Source organism: Rutilus rutilus, assembly GCF_951802725.1.
Source record: "Rutilus rutilus genome assembly, chromosome: 2".
Lineage (NCBI taxonomy): Eukaryota > Metazoa > Chordata > Actinopteri > Cypriniformes > Leuciscidae > Rutilus > Rutilus rutilus.
Genome location: NC_140210.1, coordinates 16,226,589 through 16,246,341, shown reverse-complemented (window position 1 = coordinate 16,246,341; position 19,753 = coordinate 16,226,589). Strand labels below are relative to the sequence as shown.

General features: G+C 37.2%; 2 protein-coding genes across 9 annotated transcripts in view; both read right to left on the bottom strand.

Moving 5' to 3' along the window:
- Positions 1–12,085, bottom strand: part of glrba (glycine receptor, beta a) — a 28,329-nt gene extending 16,244 nt beyond the window's left edge. For 3 of the 6 annotated variants that reach the window (XR_014626501.1, XR_014626502.1, XM_084402303.1), the window contains exons 1-7: positions 11,588–12,034; positions 9,736–9,861; positions 9,131–9,237; positions 7,499–7,566; positions 7,116–7,342; positions 4,820–4,902; positions 4,534–4,674 (exon numbers count right to left, since the gene is read on the bottom strand). Coding sequence is in view for 4 of the 6 variants with exons in the window: in XM_084402303.1 (XP_084258429.1) it covers positions 4,534–4,674; positions 4,820–4,902; positions 7,116–7,342; positions 7,499–7,566; positions 9,131–9,237; positions 9,736–9,851 (742 nt within the window). In the remaining 2 variants the exon portion in view is untranslated. Of the gene's footprint in view, positions 1–4,533; positions 4,675–4,819; positions 4,903–7,115; positions 7,343–7,498; positions 7,567–9,130; positions 9,238–9,735; positions 9,862–11,587 lie in introns of all 6 variants that reach the window. The other 3 variants (XM_084402306.1, XM_084402304.1, XM_084402305.1) reach the window with 3 other exon arrangements.
- Positions 12,086–13,080: 995 nt separating this feature from the next.
- Positions 13,081–19,753, bottom strand: part of wdr19 (WD repeat domain 19) — a 29,313-nt gene continuing 22,640 nt past the window's right edge. For 2 of the 3 annotated variants that reach the window (XM_084401579.1, XM_084401577.1), the window contains 8 exons: positions 18,852–18,948; positions 18,459–18,583; positions 17,211–17,292; positions 16,679–16,829; positions 15,632–15,755; positions 15,297–15,373; positions 15,047–15,193; positions 13,081–14,356 (listed from right to left, as the gene is read on the bottom strand). In XM_084401579.1, the coding sequence (XP_084257705.1) occupies positions 15,079–15,193; positions 15,297–15,373; positions 15,632–15,755; positions 16,679–16,829; positions 17,211–17,292; positions 18,459–18,583; positions 18,852–18,948 (771 nt within the window). In that variant the 3' untranslated portion in view covers positions 13,081–14,356; positions 15,047–15,078. The remainder of the gene's footprint in view (positions 14,357–15,046; positions 15,194–15,296; positions 15,374–15,631; positions 15,756–16,678; positions 16,830–17,210; positions 17,293–18,458; positions 18,584–18,851; positions 18,949–19,753) is intronic. The other variant, XM_084401578.1, reaches the window with a different exon arrangement.

Here is a 19,753-nt window from a genome sequence, read left to right as displayed (position 1 = left end):
GGGAAGGCTATCTCCAAACAAAGAATTCCCCACTGGATAGTGGATTCCATTCATCTGGCTTACCAACCCCAAGGTGTACCTTGTCCCTTAGAGCTCAGAGCTCACTCTACCAGAGGCACTGCAGCCTCTTCAGTCCTGGCGAACGGTACGTCATTGACAGACATCTGTAGAGCTGCGGACTTGGCTACACCCAATATCTTTACAAGGTTTTGTAATCTCCATGTAGAACCAGTTTCATCCTGGGTTTTGGGTACTAACAGGTAAAGCTTGGACAACTGGTCGATTGTAGTGCTTGCATGAGCGGCCTCCCCCTCCACAAGGTGGAAAAGTGCGCCTTTTCATCCAAGAGATATTCCGCAGGTTAGGTGAACCTAGGACACCTATACCCCCTAGTACTCATCTGTGACAATTTCGGCAAAGGAATTCCCTACCAGGCACATTACTTGTGGTATGCCCCTTTTAGGTGAACCCTTGTAATCTGGCTAGTGCTCTGTATGTAGTGGTTCACTACTGGTGACCCAAAATGATGTATTCTTCCACTGTTCAGTTTCCCTATCGGCAAACCTTTGGTCTTCCCCTGGAGTACTCCCCATCAGGTGAGTCCTTAGGATGTACTTTCACATTCTAACCTCCTCCTTCAGGTAGGATGTGGTTTCCACAGTGTTAATTTCTCAGCAGAAAAGAGAACACTTCCCCAATGTAAACAACCATGTGTACTCAGCCGTAAAAAAACAACAACAAAAATTATATATATATTTTTTGAAAAGCAGAAGAGGGCCTACGGCTGGAGTGACCTCTACCAAGAGGTAAGGAGGTCCCCTTGATAGGGAGACCTGAGGTAATTTACTCTGGGTGCTGGAAGGTTGCAAGACAGCATAGCTGCACTTGTCATTCTGGCACATGAAAGCCTGCCAACATCTCCACCGCCAGTTCTCGAGACTCAGTTCTGTAGTTGTGGCTTTTAGTATAGGGACCCCTAGGGTCATCACATCGACACCACATCGAAATGAATGACAGTTACTGTTGTAACCTCCATTCCCTGATGGAGGGAATGAGACGTGATGTCCCTCCTGTCACAACTCTGAACTGCTCGCTGAAATGGCCTGTCTCAGCTGCTCAGCACAACCTGAATGAGTGGATGCACGCCACTTTTTTATACCCGTATGACGGGAGAATGGCATGCAAATTCCACTCGCCAATTTTCATGGGCCTTTTCTGATATATCAGAAGTGTATGAGTGTATCCCAAATGCGACCCCTAGTATCATCACATCGACCCCATGCCTCGTTCCCTCCATCAGGGAATAGAGGTTACAACAGTAACTTAACCGTTTTCTTTTAACATTTATAGTCACCTAAAAAAAATATTCACAGTGGAAAAAACTTTAGCAATGGAATGGATTATGGATTATGTTTACAACAGGATCAGAATGTAGATAAAGTTGTAGGATAATTTGTGACAGATTTCTCTTATTTATTAGCATTACTTATAACATTCATTACCTATATGTAATACATAACACAGATACTCCTGATTACTTTTAGAAGCTTTTAGTGTTCAGTTTAAAGCAGTATCATCAGTCATACAAACGAAGAACAGAACAGTGCATTTAGAAACGCAGGGATGAACCTCTGACATGTACATCATGTGGCAATACCTTTGTCACAGTGAAAATATCAAAATATGAAACTGACAAGTAGCACAAGCTTTGAGCTTAGTGTGACTGTATTACTGTAAAATAGTTAAAGAGATCATTAAGACCAGACAGATGTTCTTTTTGTTGACTTGTTTGTGCTGTAACTGTGTTTGATAATGTATATACAGTATAAGTGTGAAGGTATTGCTGTCAACTGTGTGTGTTCTTAGCGAGTTACACTCATGCTGTTTTCTTATATAAGAAGTGAATAGTGTATTATGTAATGGATTTCCACGGGAGAAATACACTCCAATACTTCTAAAGCTATACTTTATGTTAAAGGTACAAATGTGAGTATGTGTGTTTATTAGGGGGGGGGGGGGGGGGGTGTAAATAAGGGATTATGTACAGTTAGTAGGTTATTATTCCAAATTAAGTTTTTTTTTTTTAAATCACCCTGAAAGGATTTATTTTGCAATAATGACCAACTGACTATACACTATTCCCCCTTTTAAAGGCTACTTAACATTACAAATAAATAAAATAAATGTATATGACATTTTGATTCATGCATATGTACTCAGTACTTGGTTTGGGCCCCTTTTGCATGAATTACTGCCTCATTGTGGCATGGCATGGATTCTATCAGCCTGTGGCACTGCTGAGGTGTTATGGAAGACCAGGATGCTTCAATAGCGGCCTTCAGCTCTTCTGCATTGTTCTGTCTCATGTCTCTCATCTTTCTCTTGGCAATGCCCCATAGATTCTCTATGGGGTTCAGGTCAGGCGAGTTTGCTGGCCAATCAAGCACAGTAATCCCATGGTCATTGAACCAGGTTTTCGTTCTTTTGGCAGTGTGGGCAGATACCAAGTCGTGCTGGAAAATGAAGTCAGCATCTCCATAAAGCTTGTCTGCTGAAGGAAGTAGACGGCTGTGTTGACTCTGGACTTAATAAAGCACGGTGGACCAAAGTCCTCTTTTCTGATGAGAGCAAATTTTCATTCTCATTTGGAAACCAAGGTCCCAGAGTCTGGAGGAAGAATGGAGAGGCACACAATCCAAGATGCTTGAAGTCCAGTGTGAAGTTTCCACAGTCTGTGTTGGTTTGGGGAGCCATGTCATCGGCTGGTGTTGGTCCACTGTGCTTTATTAAGTCCAGAGTCAACACAGCCGTCTACCAGGACATTTTATGCTTCCTTCAGCAGACAAGCTTTATGGAGATGCTGACTTCATTTTCCAGCACGACTTGGTATCTGCCCACACTGCCAAAAGAACGAAAACCTGGTTCAATGACCATGGGATTACTGTGCTTGATTGGCCAGCAAACTCGCCTGACCTGAACCCCATAGAGAATCTATGGGGCATTGCCAAGAGAAAGATGAGAGACATGAGACAGAACAATGCAGAAGAGCTGAAGGCCGCTATTGAAGCATCCTGGTCTTCCATAACACCTCAGCAGTGCCACAGGCTGATAGAATCCATGCAACGCCGCAATGAGGCAGTAATTCATGCAAAAGGGGCCCAAACCAAGTACTGAGTACATATGCACGATTATACTTTTCAGAGGGCTGACATTTCTGTATGTAAAATCCTTTTTTTTTTATTTCATGTAATATTCTAATTTTCTGAGATTTAGAATTTGGGGTTTTCATAAGCTGTAAGCCATAATCATCAAAATTATAACAAATAAAGGGATGAAATATCAAAACTTTTGCACAACATTCACATTTTTCGAGTTTCACCTGTATATTAGGGCTGTGAAAAATACTTAAAACACTAAGTACCTTTGATTTCAAATCCAGTATAATGAGATAAAAGGAACGCATTTCAGCTTTGGTATTGATAGATTACTGATAGGAGTTGGGGGTACAAACATTAAATAAAAAATGCTGGGAATCCCTGAACTGCTAAAGCATGGTATTCATACAAGACTGTCACACAAAGATATAACTACACACATTACATGGCAAACATGCTGTGCACAATCTATAGCAACATTAACAGTATCATTATCACTAACATCTCTGCCAGTCTGCCTCAGGCACAGAGTGCAGCAGAAACTAAGAGAGCTATATATATGATTTGTGAATAAAGCAAATGATTAGCTATGTTCAGAATCAAATACCTGCATACCGTTTGCTATATACTGCACAGTACAGTATATACTAGATATAGTATGTGAAACAGTGTGCAATATGCAATACTAACATTTCAAGCACTGGAAACATCTTGGATTTTGTGTTTGGCATCCATTACCACTTGTAATGAATAATTTTTTTTTAATTTTCGAAAGATTCAATTTTTTAAGCACCCCTATTCGCTGTTTGGAAATATAAAAAGTTTCAGACCCTCTTTGTGGAAAGTGCCAGATACAGTATTTTGCACAATGGGCTATGGTTGAACATCAAGTTCAATGTATTTCTGTATAGCGCTTTTGACAATACACATTACTTCAAAGCATCTTTACAGAAAGTATTATATATATATATATATATATATATATAGATAGATAGATAGATAGATAGATAGATAGATAGATAGATAGATAGATAGATAGATAGATAGAATAGAAGGTGCATGCAAGATTTATCATTTAAAAAAACACTTCATAACAACAACATTCATTAAAAAAGAAGTGTGATCAATCCAAGAGTTTAATGCTATAGTAAGACTCTGGCTCTGATGCTGAGGTCGTTCATACAAGCTACCGATCTCAGAGGTATTGATTCATTTGAGTCTGAATTAGGAGTGTAAAAGAGGAATGAGCTCAGCAATTTCTCACTTGTGTGTGTGTGTGCTGTTGAGTTGTTGCCTTTCTAAACACTATGTCCTCTTTCTCTGTTGCCCTCCTTTTATATGTATGCAAATATGAATATATCTTTATGTCAATCCATACCTGTTCCTGAGTAGAACTTTGTGCAATTTCCATACTTGATGTCTTCTTGCTTTACATCAAACTGTGGCAAAGCAATCTCATCCATCTGAACAGGGTCTCCAGACTGCCACATAAACACCAGGTCCTTTGTGGTGTAGCCAACTACGTATGCACAAAAAAAAAAAAAAAAAAACACACACACCACATTAAGATGGCTGTTTTACCTTATCCTCAACTTTCTTTCCATTTCTTAAATAAAAATAAAATGTAACGCAGGAGCACCAGTGTGTGTGTTTAATTCACTTACAGCTCTCTAACTGCATCTTGCAGAGCTGGGTGTCCATAGGAAAGAGTTGTAGATCCAGAGGGCAAGACAGAGTGACAGACAACCTGAAAAAAAAAAAGGGAATTTACGTAAATACATAGCCAGTTTGTCCAGAGTTTAGAACAGACGGTATGTGTGCGAGAGAGTATGAAGAGAGGATACACACACACACACACACACACACACGCACACACACACACACTGCAAGGTTCATTAGTCTTGGGTACATGTGGAGCAGCAGTAGCAGATGAGAGAGAGAGCGAGAGAGAGAGAGAGAGAGAGAGAGAGAGAGAGTGAGAGTGTGTGTGTAAAGGAAGCTGTGGGGTGGGATTCTCACCCCAAGGCTCTCTCTCTCTCTGTCTCTCTGTCTCACTCACACACACACACACACACACACACGGCAAAGCAAAGATGTAGCATATTCTCTCATCTGCCACAAAGACTCTTTCAGCTTGAGCAAATAGCCATGGCTTCTAACATTCTGCTATCTAAATACGCTACAGTTAAAGATCAGAGCAGAATAAATAGCACGATGGAACCTAAAAAACAGCAAGAAAAATATATGCTGGAAAACTTTCAAAAGATAATTGTGAATGTGAGAAGAAACAGATCAGATTTCAACAGATCTTTCAGCAAAGGAAATGTGAAAAGAACACATTGCTAGAGGTGCAATAAGCATTTCATACAGTATATGTGAAATGAGTAAACTCCAGGGCCAGATTTAACATTATGTTCCATTATATAAGCAGTATTAAACAGTTTTTCTTCATATTTATCTTTATATCATCCTATATGCAACATATTTACAACTACTACAAATATAGTTTAGACCTAATTCTAATGTAGGCCAACTGCTACAAACCATTTGGTAAATAATGCATTAAACATTGGCTCACTGATGTTGTTTGACATGAAACTCTAAACTTTCTGAAACACCATAAAGAGATTACATTATTAGATTTGAATATATACCATATGATTATTAGATTTGAATGATACCATGTGATAAAAAAAAGTTCCAAGGATGGTGACTGCTTTAAAACTGCATGGGAAGCCCGGTTTACTTTTCAATTTAATAAAACCTACAAAAAATACACTGCCATTCAAAAGTTTGGGGTCGATACGATTTTTTTATGTTTATTTTAAGTCTCTTATGCTCACCAAGGATTGGTGTATTTATTTGATTAAAAATAGAATTGTGATGAATAATAGAATAGTGCTGAAGATCAATGTTATGTTCATCTCCTAATTTTTATAATAAATCAGATAGTTCCGACTGGTATAAATCTGTGGTGATAAATGCACACCTGTGATTACACGTTCTATAAAAATACTATATAAATAAACACTGTTGCTTGGCCAGTGTGAACGGTCTAATGACCTATATTACATGGTTGGTAATTGGTTATTCTGATGATATCATAAAGTACATGGTCTCATTTAAAAGGAAACATTTAAAATAGAAAGGAAAATAGATTTTGATCATGTTTGGCAGTTCTTATGTTACAACACTGCTGAGAAACCTGAGAAAAAATGGTGCAAATTATTGACTTATTCTGTTATTATTCATGCTTGACATGATGACTATTAGAAATTATAAAATCAAGTTTGGTTTAGTTTTTGATGATCTTCCAGTGCTGTTTTTAGCTGTGCGCTCCTTTTCTATGCCGCACGGTAATCAAGACCTGTCAATCAGAGCGATCGATCCAATCCAAGCGTTCTCCAGTTGTAAAACAGTGTCCGCTTGGTCTTGACACATTGTCCCTACCTCACCATACTCGAGATCCAGTTTTCATTGGTTGAACTTTCAAATGAAGTTGGAAAATGATCGCGATGCAATCCCGGATGTCCTATAGCTTTAACCAAGCAGCATATCATGTCACTCCGTGACGATTTTCTCAAGATCTGCACATCGTTATGTTGTGTCTGGGCTCATTTGAATCGAGAAAACCTGCTCTAAATAAAGATGTGTGACTTACTATAGTTTACTAAAGCTTCATGAAGATACAAAGCATAACGTGGCGCAAAAGCCTCATCTGTATACTGTTTACATGCGTGTCAACGGCAACTTTTTGCGGTTTTACGTCATCAAATTCCGATCGGTTCGTGAGATCGGCCAAATTTGAGTCATAGAATGTGGTTATCCATTTGGTAAATTCAGATATGGCAGATACAGATCTGCGGCCGATCGATCGGAGTATCCCTATATTGACCATTGCTGTTTTTATTATCATATTGCCACTGTATTATTAAAACAGTAACTATGGCCTTGACCTACCTCATGCTTATGAGGACATCTCCATTGCGGAAGATGAACAGGAGTATGTTATCCTGTGTGACGTCGTGGAAATTTGCATTTTTTTCATTGGCGAAAAACAGATCTGGCTTCCACAGGCACTGGAACATTTTTGGATCAACGGTCAATGCATCCGACTTAAAATCAGCTGGCAAACGCAGCCGTGGGTCATTCCAGCGCTGGCGCAGGAATATATTTATACGGTAATCCTGGAGATGAAACAATGTACAATGTAGTTTCAATAGAGGCAAATATATTTTGTAAATCAATCAAATGAACAACATTTAACAAGATTGTGTGCCTAAATGAATAATATGGATTAGAATATAAAGTAGCCAACAAGTAAATTACACGCACATACTAACCATTGTTGTCTCTTGAATCGACCCAAAGCTGTTGATGAAGATGTTCACTTTATCCTCCACTGGGATACCTGCAAACACACGATAGCAACTCTTTCATAGGAATATAATCATGGACATCAACCATGTGTGTAGGATAAAAGCTGTGTGCTATTCTCAGATTCCCCAAAGTGCAAAACAAATACTCTCAAATGTGAGAATATTCTGTGCTTCGTTGGATGTAAGAACTTGGAACCGTAGCAGAAGCCCATTGATCTAACAGTTTCGTTCTGACATATTCTTATCCTACTGGGTTCAGAACGACACATTCTAATCCCACAGGGTCTAGAGATGCTCAGCAGCACGATGGAGGAGAATTTCCAATTACTCTGTACAATACACACTCTTGCCATTTTCTGACACTGTGATTAAATTATCATTCCAATGAGGTCATCCATTATGTTATTTGTGACTTTTCGAAAAATGCAAGTACTGAATTTTATAGTTGTTTTATGAACATACTAGAGGTCTGAGACGTTTGGTAATCAGGGTATGACACACACAAAAAAAAAAAGCTTCACTAAAATACTACTATCAAATCAAAGACCACTGATCTGAACCTAAAAGAATTTCAGAGTAAAACAGGATATTTAAAATAAAAAAAATTGAAAAAAAAATGAATTGGAAAATAATTCAATTCTGTTTGCATCACTGAATCATTATTTTGCTGTTTATCACTGTAAAGCTGCTTTGAAACAATCTGTATTGTATAAAGTGCTATATAAATAAAGGTGACTTGACTTTACAATCAATTTCAATTCATTAACATTAGTTAATCCATTAAAATCCAGAATTTATCAGCTAGGTTAATTCATAAATATACTTACTACTTATTGTTATTACATGGCTTGGTTGAATTCCAATGTAGAATGTGATCTGTTATTTCTTGATAACAGACCGCTGCGAAGTATAACACACCGTTGCCATGAAAAACAGAGCGTTGCTATGGACGCAGGATTCTAACCGTAGAGACGGAACGGACTATTTTCTTTACCGGAAGCAATACAATAGTTTTTAAATCAATAAACTCCTTTTTAAATCAATATTTTGTGTCAAATTATTGATTTATTTGGTGGGTAGCCATGTAATAAGCGGAAAGAGTTGTAGATCCAGGACATCAACCATCTAGAATTTACGCTTCGTGTCGGGGTCCCGATCAGTCTGTCGGGGTTGTATTCGCTATAACAACCGCCTCGCTCTACATTATCCCTTACTTAATGTATGTTCATTCATAATATATTAACACATTTTAAATGTAATAATATTTCATATTTATATATTAGAAAAATTTGTGTATGTAGAAATTAATATTAACCTACAGTATATTAATAAATTGTCATTGTTAGTTCATATCTAATGCATTAACTGAAGTTCATTTTTATTTCATATTTATAGTTAGTCATTAGTCATTCTTACTGATTGAACCTTATTGTAAATGTGTTACCGATAATTTTCATTTTTAGATTTTTTGTCTTATTTTTTCGTCTGTAGATGTTTGGGAGTCATTTTGGTTATTCCTTCACTATGGCAAAGATAATATGACATAAACATTTTTATGAGAAAGTATTTCAAGGTAGTATTCTGAAATCTCAGTACCTTTGAAGTTTGGTCGTATTCGTGAATCATAGGTCATCAGCAGGCGGTTCAGTATGTTGCTGGTCGAGTTGGCTGGGACTCTGTCCAAGTCCTCTGCTGATAACTGACTGGCAATGTCAAAACAGACACATTCACATTATACTGGCAGTGCATCACTCATCAGTCATACTAGGATGTAACCTGCCCTGGCAAAAAAAAATAAAAATCACAGCCCTCTCAGATTTAAGAAATATTCACTATTCAGTACATCATTCCTCTGGAATAATGTCTGCTATCAGAAAATACAGTAAAAAGCAGACACAATTACTCATGCTTAGTCATACAGAAATGGACCACTGGCCCTGCCTATGGCCTGAGGCCAATTTAGCTAGATCTGTTAGTATGTAATAGAGAGTGTTGATAAGGACACAGCTGGTCCTGGACCAGTACTAACAGAAACATTCAGCCTGGCAGGCTCCGAAATGTATTGCCAGTCTTTCACTCTGCTTAACAGCACTGTAATTCTTCATGACTGACATCCTTGCAAACAAGGCAACCTTAGATGATTATGGGATCAGCACACATATGTATGCATGAGAGTGTGTGTTACTGCCTGGGAGACTTACGAGGGGCAGACGACCTGTTTGCCTTTTTTCGCCTTCTTGGGTTTGACTCCTTCTGCTGTGCTTTCTGCAGAGAACTGAAGCAACAGCATCAGCACGATCAGCCCCTTAAGAACCATGACTGCACACCTGCAACACACAGACCCATTAGTCAGCAAAAATACAATGGCAAAACGCTTGAATGTAACTGTGGGGTTAATTTAAATATGCCATTTACTACATCAATGCCGCAAAAAATCAGGCCAGATCAGGAATAAAGAAATTCTTTAATCATTTCACTTGAACAAGTTACTGCTGAATAGATAACAACGCAAATTCTAAATATATGAAATTTCTCTTTCAAAAAATCTTTAGTGCCAACCCAGTAACATAAAGTCGCCATGGAAGTTGGATAGTCCTTTTTCCATATTATGTTGTACATCCAAGTGAAACAGCTTCTCAAACAAGCGACAAAAAAAAAAGAAGGGCGGGACTTGATTTTGTCCGTCAGGAATTGATTGGATCGTAGTGGTTTGTGAGTGACAGCTTGTGCCGCCCTCGCGCCAGTAAACACATCATCAGAGAAGAGATGAGAAGAGAAAGTTAAAATTTTTAAAAGTTGATTGAGCTTGTATAGGCCAAGTATATTAAGTATATAGAGGCCAAGTATGCAATATAATATTTTATAATATATATATATAGTATATCATATATTAACCATGATTTAACCAAATAATAATAATAATTCCATGCATTAGGCCTATATGATGTATGAAAGATCAGTGCATTGTTTTTAAAGATGAAATTGTAACATTATATTTGAATAGAACAGGTTTGAAAATAAAGTGAGGGCCAATTCAAATTTAGAATTTTCACAGATTCTATTCTATTATACTTCTCCCATATAATATATAAACACAGTCACTTATTTTTATATGGGAGGCCTGGCCAAGGCTAGCTGTCTAGCTATTCAACATTTTGATGTCCAGAAACAGAAACAGTTCACCGAACACACGTTCAGCTGGGGCCATGTTGTCTTAGTTTTTATGGTCTAGGACTAGGTTGTCACAATGAAACATTATGTTGACCAGTAGGCCTTTCAGCTAAACAAATTGAATAAATAAATAAATACAGTAAAACAATTTATAAAAATGCAAAACTGCAAATGGAATGTCCAAAGCATATTGTAGGCTACATGAACACTTGAAACGATGAGCAAAAATGATAAATGTGTCAACATTCCCTGACATATTTATGAAATAGCCTACCCTTGTCCTGAGAGAACACGTTAGTTCAACATTTTGGTTAAAATCCATTTTCATTAATTGACAAGTCTGAATGTAATGTACATGTACATGTAAAAGCTACAGTGGCAAAAATATGATATCTGAATTTTAGTTTGGAGAACAGAATTCACAAAAATGATCCCCATGTAAAAAATTGTTTTGAACTATAGATGTTTATAATTAGGCCTATATAAAAATGTTTGGTTTAGTTGCGTATCGTGATAGAGAAATGTCATAGCTTAAAATGAACACTACAATATCTTACAAAACCCCTGGAACAGCTTGATCCTCGCGCTTTGATCAGACCTTGAGAATAATGTACAGATTAATTAAAGCTAATAAAAGCTCTCGCTCCAGTGGCGAAGTGAAAAACACCCGGGACTGAATCCAGCACTAGAGATCCGCAGTGGGAACACCAGAAAACACTCATTACATCGTTAAACACTCTTAAGACCCCCTCAGTGCAGACTTATCCTACAATATAAAGACACCCGTAATAAGTCTCTCTGAGAACTTGCGAAATCATGTTGAAGCGAAAAAAGCGCGTGTCAGTGAGAACATAATGACAGTATAAAGCCACGTAGCCTCACCTCAGGAAGAAAACACAGATTATATTAGTGCCCCCCGCTCAAACACGGTTCCAGCAAACACACGTCTGTCATTGTATGTATATCCACACTCCAGGCTCAGTTTCGGTGTGTGTTATGGATTGCGCGTGCATGCACCTGTCCCGCCGCTGCAGTGAGTTCTGCTGTGCTCTCGCGTGATGAAGCAGGCGCTGTCCCGCACCGGCGTCACTTTCTCCTCCTGGATTTAAGTTACGAAACCTACTGAGCTACAATACCATTAAGTGAATTTGAAGATATAAGGTACGTGTTATGTAAAAGCAAGAGTGGTATCATTTAAGCTGTTAAACGTACACGCACATTCAACGAAATAACGGTGAAAGCAGCACACTCTGATACTGAGCAAGAAAGACTTCACGAGATGTTGGTGGTTTTGTGAGCAGCTCCGCCTCACCTCGACTTGTCCTTTGTGTCACATTAAATCACGGCCCCTCTCTCTTAACAGATTTACACTGAGCCCACAGAGCTAAACGAGGGCATGGGATGGGCTCTCTGTGTGTGTGTGTGTGTGTGTGTGTGTGAGAGAGAGAGAGAGAGGAAGTGGCAGGAAAGATAAATGATCCCACGTGAGAATAATAAAGAGAGAGAGAATGAGCAAGATACACATATACAATATGAGAATAGGATGACTTGTATTTGCTCAATATATCTTATATATGTATACATAAATATATCATTAATATATGTATAAATTATATCATATAGCTCATATATTATTTGCTCAGTATACCCTATAAAGTTATATCTTTTATATTTATATCTTTCTTTCTTTCTCTCTGTATGTAGGCTATGTATATACACATACATGAAGTAACAGCATATAAAACTTGCGTGCATAGGTGTGTGAGATATCAGTACAAAGAAATAAAGTGCAACTGGGAAATAAAACACTACAACTGTGTTTCTGAATTTGTGAAGCCATTCTGCTCACAGTGTGGCACAACGCCAGCATGCTGCAGAGGAGACACACACAGACTCTCTCGCTGTGCTCGCACACACACACACACACACACACACACACACACACACACACACTGGACAGCTTCATGATGGTCTTTACAAATTACAAACTTACCTCAGCATTTCAGATGCTGTAAAACATCAGCTCTTAATCCTCTATCACACACACACACAAGCTTGTCAGATGTGGTAGTTTCACAGGTGAATCAGGTGAATATTGTGTAATACAATTAGAGTGAGTGACTATTATTCTTAATAAAGTGATCATTAAAGGACATACTACATAACCGCTCTGATACTACAAAACAAGACAGATGCTATGCTAAATATGGGACATGCTTTCATGCCTTCTACACATATACATATAACACACACCCACACCATCTGTCCGGGGCTGACAAGAACACAATTCATCCTGAGCTCAAACTATTTTTTGACCACTATAAGCAAATAATGGAGTTCACTGACTGAATACCAAAGACAGAGCAAGGGTACATATTTTTAATCCACATTATGGACAGTACTTTGTATGATAAGAGCACTGACCTAATTTTTTACTTCTAATTGAAATGCTCAAAAATATCTTCATAAAAATCTGTCACACAACACAGGGACACCTAAGATGTTCCAAAAATACATGTTAAAGGGATAGTTCACCCAAAAATGAAAATTCTGTCATCATTTACTCACCCTCAAAGGTCACCAAAACTAGGCTAACCAACATTTGTCAAAATATCTTCTTTTGAGTTACACAAAAGAAACAAAGTCATACAGGTTTTTGAATGGCATCAGGGTGAGTAAATGATGACAGAATTTTGGGTGAACTATCCCTTTAAAGAACATACTTCAATCTCTTTAAAGCATATACTGTAGTTCAGCCTCAGAGCACAGACATACCACAAAATGCAAATAAATCAGGCTTCACATGCTCTAATAATTAGAATTACAATTTTTTAGTACAGTAAAGCTAAAGCTTATACAAAATGCAGAACTACTGGCCTAAATGCCTAAAACAGTGAGGTGAAGCTCAACTTTAAAAGAGAGAGTTGTTGACTTTAAATCTATGTGCACTAATAAATTTAAGGCCACATGTAAGGTGAATGGAAAGTCCAGCTCATAATAAATGTCAGCACTTGGGTGGTTAGATTAACTGTCTTTCTCCTTTTATTAGCTCACACTGCAGTGCTGAACTCTTGTGGTCAGGCTACAAAACAGCAGTACAAAACACTCAGATTAAAGCTTATGTGCAATTTTCTCCTATACAAGTTTAATATGCAGAGATAACATTCATAGGCTGATTTCCCCAAAAAGTACAAATGCAGAGGCTTCGTGGTACTTTCAACATTGCTTTGAGTGTTTAAAAAAGGCCCAACATAGCAACAGCAACTTAGCCAATGGCATGAGTTTGGGACGGGACTACCTGTTTGTACAGCCAATGGCAGATGAAAGTATGCACTTTACCTTTAAAACACTGTAGAAGTACATGTTAGAGTCACTATACAGATATACATATTTTCTCTGTATTTTAAGATAAATATACCATGATTGCAAATTGCTACAATATTGGTAAATAAATATTATTGGTATATAAATAATATAATGTTTATTACCAATAAACATTTTTGTATTTTCAACAATATCAGGAAAATGCAATCATGACTGGCTTGAAAGGTTACAATAGTGATCCCACAATATTGATTCTGTAAAGACTGACCATCATACATCATCAGAGGTGTGACTGTCAGCAAACTTGAGAACATCAATTCTCTGTATCTGAAAACAAAAAACATAAGGGGCACTTTAGATGCTTGAAAAATCATCCATTTTAACTGTGTTTACAAAAAGAATCCCGAAAAATAATAATAATAATTAAAACACTAATATTCCATATCTGTCTATTTTGTAAAAATAAAGGGAATGATAAATATAAATATAATGTTAATACATAATTAAATATCAAGGACACACATTTTCATCAAAATGTTATTTGATTAGGCAAAAATAAGTGCTAGAAGATGTAGTCTTTGACATATATCTATATCTTTTGGAAAGTGTGCTGTGTAGTTATATACAGTGGAAATAAATACAAACCTAGAAAACTAAATGAAAGAACTGTTAAAATGATATAAAACAAACAAGAAATACTTAAAGGGATAGTTCACCCAAAAATGAAAAAGGCTTTCTTTCTTCTGTGGAACACCACAAAAGAAACAAAGTCATACAGGTTCGGAATTACATGACGTAAGTAAATGATGACTGAATTTGATTTGTGTGTGTAAATGTTAACAATAAATTCCATGTAAAAAATAAATTAATTTCAATTAAGCACTTTTTATATAATATATATATATTTTTACATTTATTAAACTAGATAAACGCAAAAAAGAAGCATTTTCATTAGTTTCAGACATTTAGCCCCGATTGTATGAGTAAAAACAGCAAGATATGTTTTTCTCTTATTACCCTTTCACCTCTCCTTTCTTGCTCTCTCGATCTCAGCGCTCCAGTTGGTCCTGCTGCAGATATTTAGAGCAGTCTGAAACCTTTTTCACATCACTGACATTTAAAGTCTCAGAGCACATGGGGCAAACTGACTCTGTCTCTAAGAGTCTGAAACAAAACGCATACAAATACAGAAAATCAATGGATGGATAGGTGACTAGATAGATGGATGGATGGATGGATAGATGAACCATGGATGGATGAGACTTACTGGGTGAATTGCGAGTAGAGAGCAGGAAAATCACAGTGTGGGCAGACACTCCAATCTTCCTTGACCAAGTGACGACCCTGAAAATGATGACACGCGTATCTATCAGACATACTGTGGAACTGTGCGTGTCTGCATTTACACACTTAAAGGTCAAGTCAAGTTTATTGTCATTCCTCTCATTACGGTCACAGATGAGTCATGAATGAAATATTGCACCTAAAGAGGGAGTTAAAATAGGGTCTGTTTGTCAGGCAGAGGAAGAGGCTGTGACGCCTGCACTGTGGAACTGAAGCTGTAGGTTGCAAGAGCTGTCAGTGCAGTGACGCAGTACTCACTGTGGCGATACAGTAGGGCAGACTGTTTTTGCATCCGGGACAGAGCAGCTCACAGTCAGGCAGGCTGAAGCTGCAGTAGGGACAGGGTGAGCTCTCCTCCTCCACCTCAGAAGTATCTGGACGACTGATGGAAGACAGAAAAAGGGTCAATGATTGGGTCACTGCAACAGCAGGATATTTCATACATTACAGTAGTTTAGAGGTTAAAAAATAAATAAATTGAACCCTCACATACAACAGATTGAAAACAAAAAAACAAACACTAATCAAACAATTTTAGAAAATGCAAACTTCTTTTCTACTTGTAAAAGACAGATTAACTAGTTCATAGATGGACAGAATGATTCAATTAAAAAAAAAAAAGTTTCTGTATTACCATACAGGTAAAGAGTATTCAATAAATTCAATAAACAGTTGTGCCACTTTTGTACACTGTATTTGTGAAATTGAGATTTATACATCTTCTGAAAGCTGAATAAATAAGCTGTCCATTGATGTATGATTTGTTAGGATTATAGGACAATATTTGAGATACAACTATTTGAAAATCTAGAATCTGAGGGTGCAAAAAAATCGAAACATTGAGAAAATCGCCTTTAAAGTTGTGCATTTATGTTCACGATTGTGCTGCATTCACTCACAAAAATAAATGTTTGATATATTTACGGTAGGAAATTTACAAAATATCTTCATGGAACATGATCTTTACTTAATATCCTCATGATTTTTGGCATAAAAGAAAAATCGATAATTTTGACCCATTCAATGTATTGTTGGCTATTGCCACAAATATACCCGTGCGACTTATGACTGGTTTGGTGATCCAGGGTCACATTTTGTATGGTTATTTGCTAACCATCCACAGTACAGAAAGAACAGAAAGCTCTCAGATTCCATCAAAAATATCTTCATTTGTGTTCCGAAGATGAACAAAAATCTTACTGGTTTGGAACGACGTGAGGGCGAGTAAGTAATTTTCCTTTCTGGGTGAACTACCTCTTTAATGGGTGCAATTCATTAATAGCAAATGTCTCTTGTGCGTCTTACCGGACCATGGCCTCTATCTTCTTCTTGTATTTGAGATCAATCTTGTTACGATACTCTGGTCTCATCAGCATAGAGGCAAAACTGAAGGCAGAGTTCCTTAATCCAGCACGATGACATTCAATAACCGCTGATGTGAGGATGGGAACAATGTCTGTAGGCCACACAGACACACACACACACAGACACACACAGACAGACACACACAGCTTTATGTTACATTACAGGTTGATCCAGAGCCTACAACATTAGCTCAAAAAGGAGCAATGCTCAGGGAGACCACAACTGCTATTGTGTGGAAACAGCTCATTACTCAGCACTGTAGTAAAACTCTTAAAGCGTTTCAATGAGGTCAGGGTCATTATATAATTAGCTCACAAGCGCAAGTGACCCATTATTGACAGTTAAACCAGTGATACAGACGTAGAGGTTGTCATCTCCTCTCTATATAAGAAAAGATCTGGTGGATATGACAGCCATAACAGTGCTGAAGTGTGTGTGTGTGTGTGTGTGTGGGTGTACAAGAGAGGCTCACGGGATGGGAATTTGCTGATGTTGTTGGACACACGGATAAGCATTCGTGCCCCCTTTAAATGATCTCCCCTTTTAACATGGATCTGAAAAATGAATGAAAAACAAACATCTAAAACTTTAAAGAACACTGAATACCTCATGAGCACATGAACACGTTGAATATGAACGTCCGACATAGACAGATTTCTAGGCCTTCCTCAACTATTACATGTTTGTTAATTCAGTTTTCTTCATTAAATAAACATGAAAAATACTGGGGCCACAAAAAGTATTTAAACACTCTTGGTAAATTAAACCACATTTAAAATGTATAAATTGAAAATATTAGATACAAAACATCAAATCATGTGATGCACAACCAACTGGTATCTAGGTGATTTTTAGGGTACGTTTACATGACAACGATGTACTAAAAACGGAAACAACGTTGTCAAATCCATCCCCATTCAAACGATTAAAAACGCTGTATTATGCATCCCAGGCCAGTAGTTGGCGATGTCCCTTTGTAAAGAAATCTACACACTTACAGACTGAACGCACTGAATTTAGTTATAAATCAAAAATATTATAAATATAACTATAATAAATTATACTATATACTCCCGTTTAAAAATTTGGGGTCGGTAAGATTTTTTACACGTTAAAGCCTCTTATGTCGCTCCAAGGCTGAATTTATTTGATAAAAATACAGAAAAAAAAAAAAAACTGAAATATTGTCAACTTTTATTACAATTTAAAATAACTGTTTTGTATTTTAATATATTTTAAAATGTAATTTATTGCTGTGAGGGCAAAGCTGAATTGTCAGCAGTCATTACTCCAGTCTTCAATGTCACATGACCATTCAGAAATCATTCGAATATGCGGATTTGGTGCTCAAGAAACGTTGAAAACAGTTGTGCTGCTTAATTGTTTTGTGGAAAATATAACACTTTTTTTAGGATCCTTTGATGAATAGAAAGTTGCAACCTTGACTGTTTTGTAACAATGTGAAAATATTTACTGTCACTTTTGTGTGTCAATTTCTGAAAAAAAAGTATGAATCATACTGAACGCACTGGTTTGCTATTTTTCAATATACTGCAATAACATTCGTTTTATTTTTACTTTTTGTGCCCACTACATAAAATGTAAAGAATGCATGTTGTAACAGTGACATTGTATTTTTCACTATTTTGCTTCAAATAATGTACATGAGAATGTTCTCATCCACAGTCAAGACATGTCTTTGTGTAAACGTGTTTCCCACCTTCACTAGTATGTAGCTGTGCAGGATCATCAGGTTTGTGGCCATCTCTGCTGGGATCTTAATGTGCTGTGTCTGAAGCTCAGCGTACATGCTGAACAAAACATCATGGGCATTCCTGTAGTTTCCTACAACACACACACAAATAAGTGTGCTTCACAAAAAACACATGGTGGGAATTCCCTAAGAATGTATTGCGTCTTCTTATTTGCACAAAGTGTCTGGATTGTTTTAGAGCTTGGTTGGAGTTAATAAGTTGATAGGTAAAGATGCAACATGCTACCAAATATTTGCGCTGAAGGCAACAACACTGAATGACAATCTGTTGCATAAAATAACATTATAATATAAACCTATACTACCAAGATAACTGACCAAAAAGCACTGAAATCTGACCTGCAGATTGCTCCTCTCTAGCAATTATAATAGCTGTTCTCGCTGCTTCTCTGTACTGTTTGAGAGCCATGTACAACCGGAACAGATATTTTGCATCCTAGGAAAGAGCAGAACCAACAAATATTATCTAGTTGATACAATATTTCTGATAGCACCGCTGATGCTAAATACCAGTACATTAAACAAAACATAAAAGTAGACCACCCAAGTTCTATACAAAATGATTTGGGCTGAATCAAACCATTTTCAAACATGTAGTTTAAAGAACTACAACACAAACACACACAGTCAGAATATGAAATGATTAAGGAGAGGAACTGAACTGAAACACAAAAACACTTTCACATATGCACACAGAGTGCCTTCTGCTGGCCGGGTCACCACAAGGGGAAGTATCAGCAGATGCAATGAGCTACTCACGGCAAGAGACTACACACATGCAATGATATGCAAGAGAGAGAGAGAGATGATGAGTGAGAGATGAAGAGTATTAGGACAACAGGCACCAGACAATGAGTTACAAAATATTTACAGAACATAATTGAAAAATCAATAGATGCTTGTTCTAAAGACAGGCACTTAAAGGGTTCAATGCCCACACATTTTAAAAGAGGTGACGCATTTACAAGAAACAATAAATGATAAAGTGAAAGTCAATGTTAGAGCTCTCTGGAGACACTAGATAATCCTCATGTTAATTATGATTTAATAAAAGATTATTAAAAGGGTTCTATTCAGTGAAAATCAAGTCCTGGATCAAGGAGTGGTGATGAATCCAGTGGGGTAATGGAACATACAGGAAACAAATCCAGCAAGTTGCAAAACTACTGTTCAAAATGGAGTCAGTAAGATTGTTTTAATGTTTTTGAAAGAAGCCTCTTATTTGATCAAAAATAAAGTAA